The following is a 12,500-nucleotide window of genomic DNA, read 5'->3' as shown; positions in this document are numbered from 1 at the left end:
GAGTCGGGGACGCAAACTACTCGACTTCTGAGCTCCGGCTTGGCAAGAAGGTTTTCCTGTAATGTGAGCAAAATGGCGTATCGGATGCGAAATCGTATGGTCTGCGATGGATATTATGGATGCCCGGAAGAAACATTTTCCAAGGAAAAGTCAGAAACTGGTAAGACGAACATTTGCTTAGCAATCATGTTTGTAAGCATATGTCATGAAAATTAATAGATGAAAAAGTGCCTTAGTGGCAGTCTTATGAAAGGCGAAAAATTAAGTGAAGCATATTATTTCTTTTGGGTTTTCAAATTGTTTTTAATTAATGTATTATTTATTTCCGTCTGTTTGGCAAGGCATTTCCGAACTAGGTTTGAACCGCGGTATTTCAAATGTTCTGTCAGTTATAACTTTATAATTTTGTTTCGATTTTTTCCTGGGTATTCGTATGCAACAAAGAATTTCAGATCAAAAGAACACAAAACGAACACTCCCCTCCTACTGGCTAATCTCGCTGTTTACAGTTAAAATCAAAACAAAACTACCACAAACAGAGAAATCTATATCTGTACCGCTTAATCTAGACAGTTCGGTTCGTTTCAACAATACAAGACTCGCATACCACAAAGGAAACATTCCCTTACATAGTTTATTTAGTCTTTTGTGAAATGACTAAGAAACTAACAAAAAAAAATTGTACGACCTATGATATGAGGATAAGATAAGTAATTCAGGAACAAATTCCAATTGGAGGAAACCAGTTGAATACTAAATCTGTGGATTGTATTGGCCCAGGAGAATTTATGATACAGGTAGTTGTTTTTCGTTTTCACTGTAATACCACATAAAAACCAAAACATTTGTAATAATGAAGTCGTGTTTGTGCCGTGTAATGGATGATTTTTTTGTCTTAAGAAAACAAAAGGTTAAATTGCATTTTCTCAAATTCCGGCCAGCTGGGTTTTGCGATCCGGGAATTTACCATAGGTTTTTTTCTGTCAGAAGGACACACAGAAGGTGTCGGACTAGCCACTCAATGAATGAATCGCTTTAATCGGTTTATTTTAATGCAGGTGGGTCCTTGAAAAGAGGAAAGCCCGTCTGTATTCTACCTTGGAAGAAACGGAAGAAGTGTCCAAAGCTAAAGAAAAAACAAACCTCAAGCAAAGGAACATCGAAAAAAGAATCCCAGACATCCAAAGTGGACTGTGTCATGTCATCACTAGAACGAGCTAAAGTTTCTGGGATCAAGATTAGAAGTCATGTGACCAGGTATCAGCAGGGGATTGGAACCAAATCCCATCCAGCTATGTTTTACAGTTATTATATTGCCAAGGGACACGCAGTGCAATATCGTAAAATCTGCGCCCCAAAACGTCGGCCATGCGACGGTTACTTTGGCTGCTGCGACGATGGGAGTGTCAGAATTAAAAAGACAGGTCAGCGTTAGAACTTATTATTTTGTTTTAATATGATATAATATTAAATTAACAATGTTATTTATCTTTAAGTTATGGAGGCTGGCAGGGAGAGAACATGCATACTTATCGCCAACCGCGTTATTGGAATGTGGGAAAATTTTGCTTGTGGAATGTGAAATCCTGGGCTTTGAAATCTGGAATTGGGCTCAAGGAATCTGGAATCCAGAATCCAAGTTCCACTGTTGACGACTGGAATCCGGAACTTACAGCTAGGAATCCAGAATCCAAGACTGTCTTGGATTCCCTTCCATGAGACGATACTTAACTTTTATAATTTAATTATAATGCGTTCGTTTTGTACGATATCTCCCATGAAATGTTTAAAAAAATACACCTTACGTCAGCTGCCCTTCACCCCGGGCTAAAATTAAGCATAAGTAAACGAAAATATGCTAACAAATAAAGTCGTTCTGCAGAGCCAGAAGAGAATCGAAGGAGAAAATCCGATAGCGCTTTGTCTAAAAACACAGTCTGTAAGGTAAAAGTAGTGTTCACGACCTGCCGAAAAATTGGTATTGCCGTTTCGTTTCGTTTTAGGGTTTTAGGTATCTGCACTTTTCGGAACGCGCTACATAGATCGCTTAGGGCTGAGACACCCCCAGATGGAATCCGCTTATTTTCACCCTGCTAATGCCAGTTAATTTTACTGATTGGCCATTTAGCATAATGTACACAGGATTCCAATGGGTTCTTGGTTTGACGGAGGAGAAACTGGGGACGAGGTTGAATTTGACGTAATATATCAAGCATGAGACGCATGAGTGTTTCATCACCAGATGAAACACCGAGAAGGGAGTTGAAAGTACGACGCTCAGCGGAGTATTTTTGACGAACTTCGAGGTGTTTCATCTGGTGATGAGGCACTGTGTCGAATGCTTGATATTACTTCTCAAACAAAATGATTTTAGAAGGAGAAATTAAGGATGCAAAAATGAGCAGTGTTTCAGATGATTTCCAAACACTCATCAAACATTAATTTCGTTTGTATTTTCTTTATGAATTATTAATGAGTTTGAGAAGTTACTTGTCGAATTTGGATGCTACGTCCCCTCATACGGCAAAAGCGTCTTGCTTAGTATTGCAGTTTGTTTTTCCAGATCCAGATGTTCAGGAATAAGGTGCACCCATCCCTTGTTTTTAAGCACTCAGTATAATGTGAAAGTAAATACTCCAATAACTTCGGTGATTTTATTGACAGGTAAACGGAAGCCTATCCCAAGAGCCTGAGAGGTAGGAATTCCTGTGAACAGCGTTTTTTCGTCAATCGAGATGGACAGTTGATGTCAAATAATTCAGAGGGGACCTTATTTAAAGTCAACTGACTTATTAGGAATGCGAATAGGTTGGACATCTCATGGAAAGCTACATGTAAAGTCATTGTAGACAACCCAAAAGACAAATTATGTTAAGAAAACACAAACGAAATATATACTCAGTACTTCCCAATATCATTATATTGTCGATTGATTGAATTGAATGTACGGAGTGATCAATTTTTTAAGCCTGTGCCTTTTTCGAAAGGCTGGTTACTAGTCTAAAACATGATTAATGAGTAAATCTCTACGCTCTAATAAACTTCCCTTTAACAATTGTTCCATGTATGATTGATATTCCTTATTTAAAAACTGTTTGTTGAAGAAATGGGGTCCTGTAGCCCTTAAATTCCTGTGTTCGTTCTCAGCGAAATACATAACTCGTTGAGCCAACAGTGCAAATTAAGAGATCACCATTTGCTAGATTTGGCTTAAAGTAATCCAATAAGGAGATTTACGGGTGAATATTCCATGTTCCAAGGAAGGACTAATTAAGCCAAATACAGAGTGAATTTTGTTTTCATATTCAGCCCTTAACTAAGGTCGGACTGGAATTTAATTAAAAGATCAATCTTTCAATACGTCCTTAGAAGGAACTTATAAATAAATCTAGTGTACAACCAAATGCTAACACTTTTTAAAACTTATATAATTGCAGGCGTTTATTTTCATTTTTTTCTCCCTATTAAGAGTGAGCTTTTCAATTCACATTACCCTCAATGCAATGCTACATATAAGCGAAAACCATGTTTATGACTTTTGTGAGCAAAAAGGAAAGGAAAACTATTTTCATCTCCACATGACTCGGGAATGACTGTTTTAACGTACAATATATCTGTAGTTCATGGTTCGTAACTAACAGTTAACTGTATCTAGTGCCTGACTTTTTATATATCTGAATTTTATTATTACTATTATTATTATTATTATTATTATTATTATTTATGCTATTGTTATTATTATTTTATGTTATGGCAATTAAGTTCAAGTTTGTAGTTCGCTTGTGAATGTACCAAAACCAGAAGCACCGGAACACTCTGGAACAACTAGAAATGCTGGTAAATGAAATAGAACAAACAAAAACAAAAATTGTTTTACAGACAGAGGGTTAGGGTTTAAATTTGTGTTTCTCATTTTACCTTATTGCTCATGCCAGGTTTTCTGGGTGTTCCGGAGCGTACGGGGTGTTCCCGGAGTCGAGGGTCCGGTTCTGGTGCTCCTGATTTTACAACTTGCCGTTCGCTAGTTATTGTTTATCGTAATTGTTGGTGGGCTATCCTGGTTAGAGAGTCCGCTAAAAACGGAACCTCCAATGGGCTGGACTCTATTTCTTCCCCTCGTGAGGATCGACATCAACTTCTTGCGAAAAGAAGGATTCATTGCACCGTATATCCACGGGTTCACTGCACTGTTGGCTAGCAGCTCGTACGGAACAGCGAGGGCGAGAGGGCGGGGAATAGTTTCACCCAATGCAACGCGAAACAGAACGATGACCACGAAAGTTGGTAGCCAAAGCACGATAAAGGACACCACCAGAACGAAGAATGTTTTGGTTAAGTTGAGTTCCTGCACGCTCAAGCCACGGATGTTCGAAAGGTGATTTCGGTGCTGACGAAGAGTCTTCCAGACAAAAAAATAACAAAGGGCAACGAGGACAAAGCTGGTGAACACGAAGACGATCATCACGAATATTGTGAAGCCAGTTTCGCTTGTCAAGGAATTAAAATGTAAGCTGCAGGTTACCATTGACGGACTGAACTCCATACGGGCCCAGCCAACGATTAGCGGAAAAACGATAACCGCACCAATGAACAGCCAAAGTGCGCCCAGGAAGAAAGCCGATCGCCTGAAAGTGAAGATGCTTTTGTAGCGGCTTGGCTTCAACACGCAGAAGTATCGGTTCACAGCGATAAAGCCCATGGTTGACACTGAGGCCAAAGTTAAAAAATGCATGAAAAAGCCACTAATTCCGCAGCCGATAGATGTGTAAGACCTTTCTCCAGTTATCAGAGCAACCAGGAAAAGGGGTCCAGGGATGGTCACGTTGATGAGATCTGTAGTAGCTAACGCAGCAATGAAAAGACTAGTTGTTGTGCTCAGGCGAGGATTTTTAAACACAACCACAATGACAAGAATATTTCCAACCAGCGCCAACAACAAAAGTATAGAGCATATGAACGATTCCAGGACAATACTACTGCTTTGTCGGAAAGGTATTTCGTGTAACATTTCACTGGTCATCTCACTGAGACCGTAGAATATTTTGTACCGCCGTACCAGTTGCAAGACAGTTTTAATTCCGTGTCAGCTTTCTTTTTGCCAGTAATTGCCGTGGGATTTCTTTAAATATTTCTTTTGAATCTATGACGCAGGAAAAGACCCTAAAGCTGTAAATCCCCTACTTTTATCAATTTTCAAATAAATAACGTGTGGATATTTTTGATAGGTTGGATAAGGATCTCTAATTTAGCCTTATTGTAATTAGTGCGGCTATGGTTTTTGGTATATATGTTTGTTTGTTTTTTACATAATCTTAAGGCTTTTTTTTGTATTTCTAAAAATGACTTCACATCAGCCTTCGCACGGACGGTCTGCAAAAAAATACGAGTGCCTCTGACTAGCTATATATTGTAATATGTCATGTTACGTGCATGAATAGAGTGGTCATATCAGAAACTAATTAGTAGAAGTAATTGAGATCGACATCAACGTAAGTAATTAAATTGGAAGTGGTAAGAAGTTTTATTATATTTTATTTTTAAGGTTACGGCAAGCAAAGCAAAGAAATAACATGTTAATAAGAGGAAAGGTTTCCACGCTTGTAATAAATTACCTTTGTTTGCATCTCTTTATTTTATTTAGAAAAATTAAGTGTTTTCAGATGACAGTGTTTTAAATCCCGGTTTTTTTCTAATGGTTTGTTTTCAGTTTAAATACATGTCCGATCGACAGCGAAGTAACAAAAGGCTACTCAAAAGGACGTCTGCTTGACAATACCTTGTAAAGGCTTAAAATATTCGGGGATTTTAGCTTATAAATAATGAGTACTCGAAAGAAAGAACTACTTTTAACTCTTTCATCTTGGTAGTCTACTCGAAAAACCTCTAGCTTTAATGAACTTTTTTCTAAAACTAAAAGTAAAAAGATTTAGAAGTTGAGTCTATTATGGTCAAATATAGTGCACATTTCATTAAAAAAAAGATCTTGACAGGATCCAGGATCCATGTATGTGGATATTTGAGCTTAAGAGGGGATTACAGTTAAACGCCAGTTGTTTGTCAAAATTTCATTCGATTTTTTTAAAAAATAAATCACTCATCCTGAAGTTCTTGCAACGATGAGTTTTTAAGAAATTTTTGGTGGTTATTAGAATATTAATTTTGCAATCAATAAATGTTTGAAGGGCAAATATTAAATATTATGGAAAAATGAGAAAGTATTGGATTTAAGGGTAGTTAAAAATTAAAATTTGAAGTGAATAATTAAGAGCGACTCTCTATAGGGAACGAGTGAGATTGAAAAAATATGGCACAAGGTCGGAAAAATGGACCCCTTGATATTTCGTCCAGAGATAACCTATGATATGCTTAGAATCGTGATATAAGTTTCAGGTTGTAGAGTTTTTACATTTTTGAGAAAATTACGAAAAACCGTCGACAACCCGTGAGGCCGAAAAATCACAGAAATGAGGTCAAATTTCATGATCAGATAACCCAATTCATGATCGAACTCCCGTGAAGGCGCATAGCAAATTATGGTTTTCCTTAAATTATAATTTGAGTTAGGAGGTATTGCTAAGCTTCTTAGATGATATTTTAGACTTACAATTCTAATTCCGAATTCCTGGAGAGCAAGCGAAGAGAACAAAAATTTCTAGACTTTGAAAATCAAAAATTCCATACCGTTTTCAAACATCTCAAAACATACTCGGTATTATGTAGAATTCTTTCAAAATTCAATTCTAACAAGTACAAGAGTTGTTTTTGAACGTGATAGAATTTTTTTCTTGGCAAAAGTTATTTCTTAGGCGAGCGGCCCCATGCAAGTTGACCCAATTTGACCTTTCGAAGAGATTTTGTTTAACCAGGAAATGTAAACAATTCGACTAGCCTTAGCTCGTTTTCTGAGCAAACCATTGAAAAACCCTGCCATTTCCCAATAAAACTACCCAGGAAACCTGAGATAACACTTCAATGACAGCTTACCTTCCAAATGGGTGTTTGAAGGCCCGGGGGGGGGGCACTTTAGGAATTTCTGGGTGGGGATGTGCCGCTGGGAGCCTGGAACCCTTAACCTTTACCAGAGCTAGTTCAGCTGAATTTTGCTACCCTATACTAGAGTAAACTCCCCAAATCCCCCTATCCTAGAGTAGCTGTGTACCTAGTCTAGATAAAATCTTCAACCAACTGATCAGTTTCCTGAAGAATGATACCCTATTCTAGACCCAAACGCTCTGATTTATATACCCTATCCTAGGGTAAACTGCTTGAAAACCATACCCTTCACAGCGGCACATACCTATATAGCCCATATATGGCAGTACCACCCCCGGGTTTGAAGGCAAATAATTTTGACGTTCTCAGTTAATTTTTCCATTGCTTTCTTGTTGCCGGGCTTTATAATTTAGCTGAATTTAGGGTCATATCTTAACATCGAGCTTGTACCCCGGTTCCAGGCTAAGCTTGTGCAACACTTTTCCGGAAAATCAATCCATATGTTGCAATATCTACCTCTCAGTGAGCAACCTCTTGATACTCATTTAGTTTCTTGTATAATAAAAAAAAATTGCTACGCGCAAGACGTAAATCTCTGTCCAGTGAGTGTAACGCAATCTTTTCTTTGTCACTTCCGGACCAGGTGATTAATTTTGTTTTCTGCCGGGTGGGGGAAAGAAGTTTTCCTATGCAAACAATTTCTTTTTCTTGTTGATGTTCGCACGCAATGCATTTAACGGTTCCCTTTTTTCTCCTTAGCACACTCAGCTATCTCAGCTCAGTGGGTATTGGAAAATAGCCAAGAGTTCGTAACCACACCCTATTCACTCCTCCTAGTCCCCATCCCACCCTTGTGCTAACTTTGAATTTAAAGTGAGTAAAAACAAAATGTATTTGGGGTAAAGGAGGGGGGGGGGGGGGTTGGAGACTGGAAAATTTTGAAAACAAAATTGCGTGGGCGCAAAGGCCGGAAAACAAATTTCTTGCAGAGCGCAAACTTTAATATAAATCTGCTGCAGCATCTTAGTGACATGGATTCTAAGAAGAAAGGCTATATGACAGTGCTTCCACGATTGACGTACGCTTAGGTTCCCTAGGACTTGGCGTGGTATTAATTTGGGTGGTGATACTGTAGCCTGAGATCATGCCCTCTCCCTATTATCCCTTTATGTCCAAAATAAAAAAAAATAAAAAAATAACGCCTGATCTCAGGTTATGATACTGAAGAACGTATCCCTATGATTACCCTCCTCCCATCCCCTACCCAACTCTTCTGCTAACTTTGGGCTTTACTTATCCGCTTATTTTTTGACAAAATGAGCGCTCAAGGTTATATAATACACTTCAAAAGACCTAAACTCATTTTCTTGCACATATCTTTGTAAAGTTGTAAAGATTTTAATCCAGTGGAGTTTGTCCGCGTAATAAGGTTTGCCGAATTTAAGAAAAAGTTAGCATCCTCGCACGTGCTAGCTTCGCTTATCGGGCGAGCGATCGAAAAGTTCGACTTTAAAAGCTCACAGCTCGAAGGCCGTGAGAATCCTATTTAGAACTTTGTGAGAGGTAAACAAACCGTTACTAGAGGTCTATTTGCGTTTGGTAATTATCTCTCGATGGCAACTCTCAAAACAGTTTTACGTGCTCTTTGCTCGTACGAAAAGAAACATGTCTTGTGCGAACCCAAAAGCAAATCATTTTCAGTTTCCAAAGGGATAGTTTTCGAGAATCATATAAAAGCGTGCGTCTACTTCTGCATCAAAAGGTATCTTGTTGAACATATTTCCTAAAAAGTTAGATGCGCCACAAAGGGGACCTACCGTATTTATTCGATTAACCGCCCTGGGGCCCGTTTCTCGAAAGTCCCGATAATTAACGGGCCCGGTAAGCTTTCTCCGTTTACATTAAAGATTGAGGTTTCAATAGTTTTGCATCTAAAGTGATAAAATTATCAGTTAATGAAACAAAATGGAGTAGTTTTCTTGCCAGGACTCGCGTTCTTATTCTTTATATTTCGATTTGAATATTTGATTTCGGGCCCGAAAAGTTACCGGGACTTTCGAGAAACGGGCCCCTGGGCGCTTATTAAATTTTTGGACCTTGAGAGTGGGCGCTTATTCGAGGTGGACGCTTATTTGAGGCTGGGCGCTTATTAAATTTTCAGCATTTTCAACAAGTGTAGTATGTTTATTTTGCAACAAAACAATAAATAGTAATAACAAAACTCGAAGATATAACAAGGTAAGGTTCCTGTGAAATACTTTGAAGAAAACTCCGTCTTCGGGGAAGTCTCTTATTAGTACTTATTCAATTTTGGGGGGGTGGGGTGGGGCTGGTCGCTTATTTGAGTTTGAGTGGGAGTGGGAGGGAGGTGGGGAGGGCGCTTATTTGAGGCTGGGTGCTTATTAACTTTTTCTGCCTTTAGGATGGGCGCTTATTCGAGGTGGGCGCTAATTCGAGGTTGGGCGCTTATTCGAAATACGGTATTTGTGTGTTCACCTGCCATGGGCAAATTAGTAAAGACAATTAATACAAATTACAAAACTCGTTTTGCGGCCAATACCTAGCCCTTTTTCAGATATATATTACTACCTTAAAATTCCGAAAATAAGCCCCGGAGCTTATATTTTTCAAAGGCTCTTTTTGAGGGGCTTATTTTTGGAGGGGCTTATATTCGGAGGGGCTTATCTATGGAGGAGAATTTGCGTTTCAAAATTGATTGGGCTAGCCTTACAGTTGAAGCTAAATTTAACGTTTTTGCTTTGTTTTACTTTGTATTTGAGGGCAATATTGCAAGTACAAGCCCCCGGGGGGCTTATGTTTAGAGGGGCGATTTAAAAAAGGGTTTTTGCGTAACCGGTTTGGAGGGCTTATATCTGTTAGCTGGAAGGGCTTATTTTCGGAATTTTACGGTATTCCCTTTTATCTAGCTTTAGAAAATCATTAGCAATGGACCTGCCCAGGCATTTGACTTTTGGAGCTTAAACTAGATAGGATTTCTAGTTTGTTGCACAGTCACTAGAAAATGGGAAACGTAAATGTTTTCGTGTTGGTTTTTTGTAACTTTTTTTTTGTAATCACAAGCCTATTATCGGTGTTTATACACGCAACACATTAATGTGTTGCGTCTATAAACACCGATAATAGGCTTGTGATTACAAAAAAAAAAGTTACAAAAAAACAAAACGAAAACATTGTATGCTAGTAAGGAAGAAAATGAAGAAATGAGCAAGCGCAAGACAAAAATATCAACGCGGATGTATTTGCGGCACGTGATCACTTAGATGAAAAGATTGCGTGACATCGACCTAGGTCTATTTTTCAGTTCAATTAGTTCCTTCACTTGTTGCCTCTTTTCATTAGAAATATTCAATACAAAACACAATAGATACCCAGAGGATGCTTTATATGCAAGACATGGATCCAGGACCGGCAAAAATATTGCACTTGCCAGAGAAAGATGACACTTAGACAATGCCGTAGCCGCGTATGAAAAGGCCGGTGGCTGAGCACGGCAGCAAGACACAGGAAAATTAGCGAAGAACATCAAAATTATTTGCCTTCAAACACCCATTTGGAAGGTAAGCTGTCATCGAAGTATTATCTCAGGTTTCCTGGTAATGGGAAATGGCAGGGTTTTTCAATGGTTTGCTCAGAAAGCGAGCTAAGGCTAGTCGAATTGTTTACATTTAATCCTGGTTAAACAAAATCTCCTCGAAAGGTCAAATTGGGTCAACTTGCAGGGCGCCGCACGCCTCAGAAATAACTTTTGCCAAGAAAAAAATTCTATCACGTTCAAAAAAAACTCATGTACTTGTTAGAATTGAATTTTGAAAGAATTCTACATAATACCGAGTATGTTTTGAGATGTTTGAAAACGGTATGGAATTTTTGATTTTCAAAGTCTAGAAATTTTTGTTCTCTTCGCTTGCTCTCCAAGAATTCGGAATTAGAATTGTAAGTCTAAAATATCATCAAAGCAGTTTGCAATACCTCCTAGCTAAAATTATAAACTAAGGAAAACCATAATTTGCTATGCGCCTTCACGCGAGTTCGATTATCTGATCATGAAATTTAACCTCATTTCTGTGATTTTTCGGCTTCACGGGTTGTCGACGGTTTTTCGTAATTTTCTCAAAAATGTAAAAACTCTAGAACCTAAAACTTATATCACGATTCTTAGCATATCATAGGTTATCTCTGAACGAAATATCAAGGGGTCCATTTTTTCCGACCTTGTGCCGCCCCTCAAGCGGTGCGAGAGTGGCTCTTAATAGGCAAAAGACCAAACAGTCCGCCACCACAACAAGGTGGCCCTCAGCCAATTAGCGGACTACTTTCTTTCATTCTCAATTCCATCCTCAATTCCCCTGTAATCTCCCCTGTAATATGTCGGATATAGTAACGAAGGCATCAGTCATTCTGACCATATATAATCTAGCTTTGTGCGTTTCTGCACGTAGCGCACAAGAGTTGATTGCGGAAGTATTTATTTGGAACTCATTTTGGCACGGTGTGATGGGAAATCCAAGATGTTTACACGATTCAATTGTCTTTTTTTGTCAACGCAACGAGCTTTTAAACTACAAATTGGCAACGCAAACCAACAAACATGATGACTGTTTCTAATGAGTTCTTTATAGTTTCTATCAATTTTTCAGTTTTATGATGACTGCTTTTTAATGTTTCATGGTCAACCAACTCGAATAGCCGAAAACAATGAACCTTTTCAACAGCATAAGACGCTACTAGATCAAACACTTGTGATGAAAATATGACTAAAGTATCGCAAATAAGTGTTTAAAAAAATTAATCTGAATTTTTGCACGTAAGCCATAAACTGGGTAACCGAATACTCTTGCAAAGAGTTGAATTCATTAGTACGTAGTGAACATAGGTCGCGCCATAGCAGCGTTCATATTTATTAGCTACACTGTAGCGCTCAAAGGAGGAAAGAAATTTCCCAAAATGGCCCGGCCAATTTTTAGGAGGACCTCAGTTTTTGCGATAATTCTAGTAGTTATTGTTGTTCTTGATGGGACTAAAGAGCAGCAGTTTGTGCACTCCAACGGTTTTCAGCGAGGAGGGTATGTCTGTTCATTGCTCACACTAGTCGATGTAATAACCAAGGTTTTGTAGTTATTCGTGAATTATCTGCGCAATCGATCGGTACTCTGTGAGGTCATGGGTTCGAATCTCTTCGCGGTCTCAAGGTAATGACTTACACGGGACGATTCGCAACGATAACTTTTAGCGCAAATACATCATTACAACATTTTTGCGACATTATTTCGAATGGACTAGACATTGTTCCAATTTTCCAACGCTGTGTTGAGCTAAAAATCGTCGTTGCTAATCGTCTCGTATAACATGACCTTAATAGACTTTTCTATTTTCATTGCTCTAGTTACTTAAGGCCACGCGGAGAAAGCGTGGGAAACGCGTGAGGATATGGGCAAAACGGAACAAAACATTTTGAGCGAGAGGGGAAGGGGGATGCATTTTCCCTT

The 12,500-nt window shown here is 38.6% G+C and overlaps 2 protein-coding genes across 2 annotated transcripts in view; one reads left to right on the top strand and one right to left on the bottom strand.

Annotated features, from left to right (window-relative positions):
• The window catches only part of LOC140948144 (uncharacterized), a 4,027-nt gene extending 636 nt beyond the window's left edge, over positions 1–3,391 (top strand). Inside the window, exons 1-3 of the mRNA XM_073397367.1 lie at positions 1–160; positions 1,059–1,424; positions 2,665–3,391. The exon at positions 1–160 is cut by the window's left edge and continues 636 nt beyond it. Coding sequence (XP_073253468.1) covers positions 1–160; positions 1,059–1,424; positions 2,665–2,693 — 555 coding nt within the window. The 3' untranslated portion in view covers positions 2,694–3,391. The remainder of the gene's footprint in view (positions 161–1,058; positions 1,425–2,664) is intronic.
• A 630-nt stretch (positions 3,392–4,021) lies between these two features.
• LOC140948949 (melatonin receptor type 1A-like) lies at positions 4,022–5,008 on the bottom strand. Its single transcript, XM_073398204.1, has one exon. It carries the CDS (start codon positions 5,006–5,008, stop codon positions 4,022–4,024), a length of 987 nt encoding a protein of 328 aa, XP_073254305.1.
• Between the last annotated feature and the right edge of the window lie 7,492 nt (positions 5,009–12,500).

Source organism: Porites lutea, chromosome 9, assembly GCF_958299795.1.
Source record: "Porites lutea chromosome 9, jaPorLute2.1, whole genome shotgun sequence".
Taxonomy (NCBI): Eukaryota; Metazoa; Cnidaria; class Anthozoa; order Scleractinia; family Poritidae; genus Porites; species Porites lutea.
The sequence above is the reverse complement of the archived record's forward strand: the minus strand, read 5'-3'. Positions and strand labels throughout refer to the sequence as shown.